The 951-nt window shown below is 50.4% G+C and overlaps 1 protein-coding gene across 1 annotated transcript; it reads left to right on the top strand.

The window, feature by feature from the left end:
* The first annotated feature begins 510 nt into the window (after window positions 1-510).
* On the top strand, window positions 511-951 carry LOC120284022 (ethylene-responsive transcription factor 5-like). The gene has a single exon (XM_039290848.1). It carries the CDS (start codon window positions 511-513, stop codon window positions 949-951), a length of 441 nt encoding a protein of 146 aa, XP_039146782.1.

Genomic DNA, 951 nt, shown 5'->3' with positions numbered 1-951 from the left:
CTTCCACCAACCCCCACACCTGCAAACAAGTGCATCAAAACCCAAGCCCTAGAATCCCAACACACGAAAGAAAAAGGGGGAAAATCCTAGGAACAACAAGAGAGAATATCAATACAATCGAAATACCATTTCGAAATGGAGCGAATTCAGATAGGATTAGATGGAGGTTGGCGCTAGAGCGGTCCCAAACCATAGAGAAAAACATAGGTCATAATCAAACCTAGCAGCGGATTTTTTCGTGCTCGTCCTCATACGCAAGCATCTTCTCGGTGATTCCATCGCGGTACCAGACTTCCTCACCGACTTAGCAGCTGATCTTTACTATTATCAGATCCCAAACTTAGTTGCGCCCATTATTAGTTTCAGATCCAACCTAGAACACCGACCCACCACACTATCCATCTCGCACCCGCCACCGCCCGTGTTTGAGTGGCATGATTTACCAGAATCGGCACCGGCACTGGATCCAGCGCAGGATATGAGGAAGTACTGTAGAGTGAGGCAACGGCCATGGGGAAGTATGCGGCGGATATCAGAGATCCAAATCCTAATGGATCTCGTGTCTGGCTTGGTACCTTTGACACCAGCGTTGAGGCGGCGAAGGCATACGATCTTCCCGCCTTACAAATGCGCGGTTGTAAGGTGATACTTAATTTCCCAAACGAGGTTGCCAGCTCAAGCGATCGGGAAGCGATGCAAATGGCATCGGTGGTCACCGCGATGAAGAGAAGAAGGGTAACAGAGGAGACAGAGAAGGGGATAAAGGCGGTGAAGAGAGAGAGTACACCGGAGGAGGAGATGAGGCGATCTGGAAGACTGTTTGGGAGGACTCCGAAGGGAAGGGACTCTTCAGCTTGCCGCCACCCTCGCCGCTCTCTCCTTACCCCTCTCTTGGTTTCCCCCAACTCTTGGTACAATGAGAAAGAGAACGAAAGAGAGCGCTTCTTCTAG

Source organism: Dioscorea cayenensis, chromosome 19, assembly GCF_009730915.1.
Source record: "Dioscorea cayenensis subsp. rotundata cultivar TDr96_F1 chromosome 19, TDr96_F1_v2_PseudoChromosome.rev07_lg8_w22 25.fasta, whole genome shotgun sequence".
Classification (NCBI taxonomy): Eukaryota; Viridiplantae; Streptophyta; class Magnoliopsida; order Dioscoreales; family Dioscoreaceae; genus Dioscorea; species Dioscorea cayenensis.
Note: the sequence above shows the minus strand (reverse complement) of the source record. Positions and strands in the feature narration are given on the sequence as shown.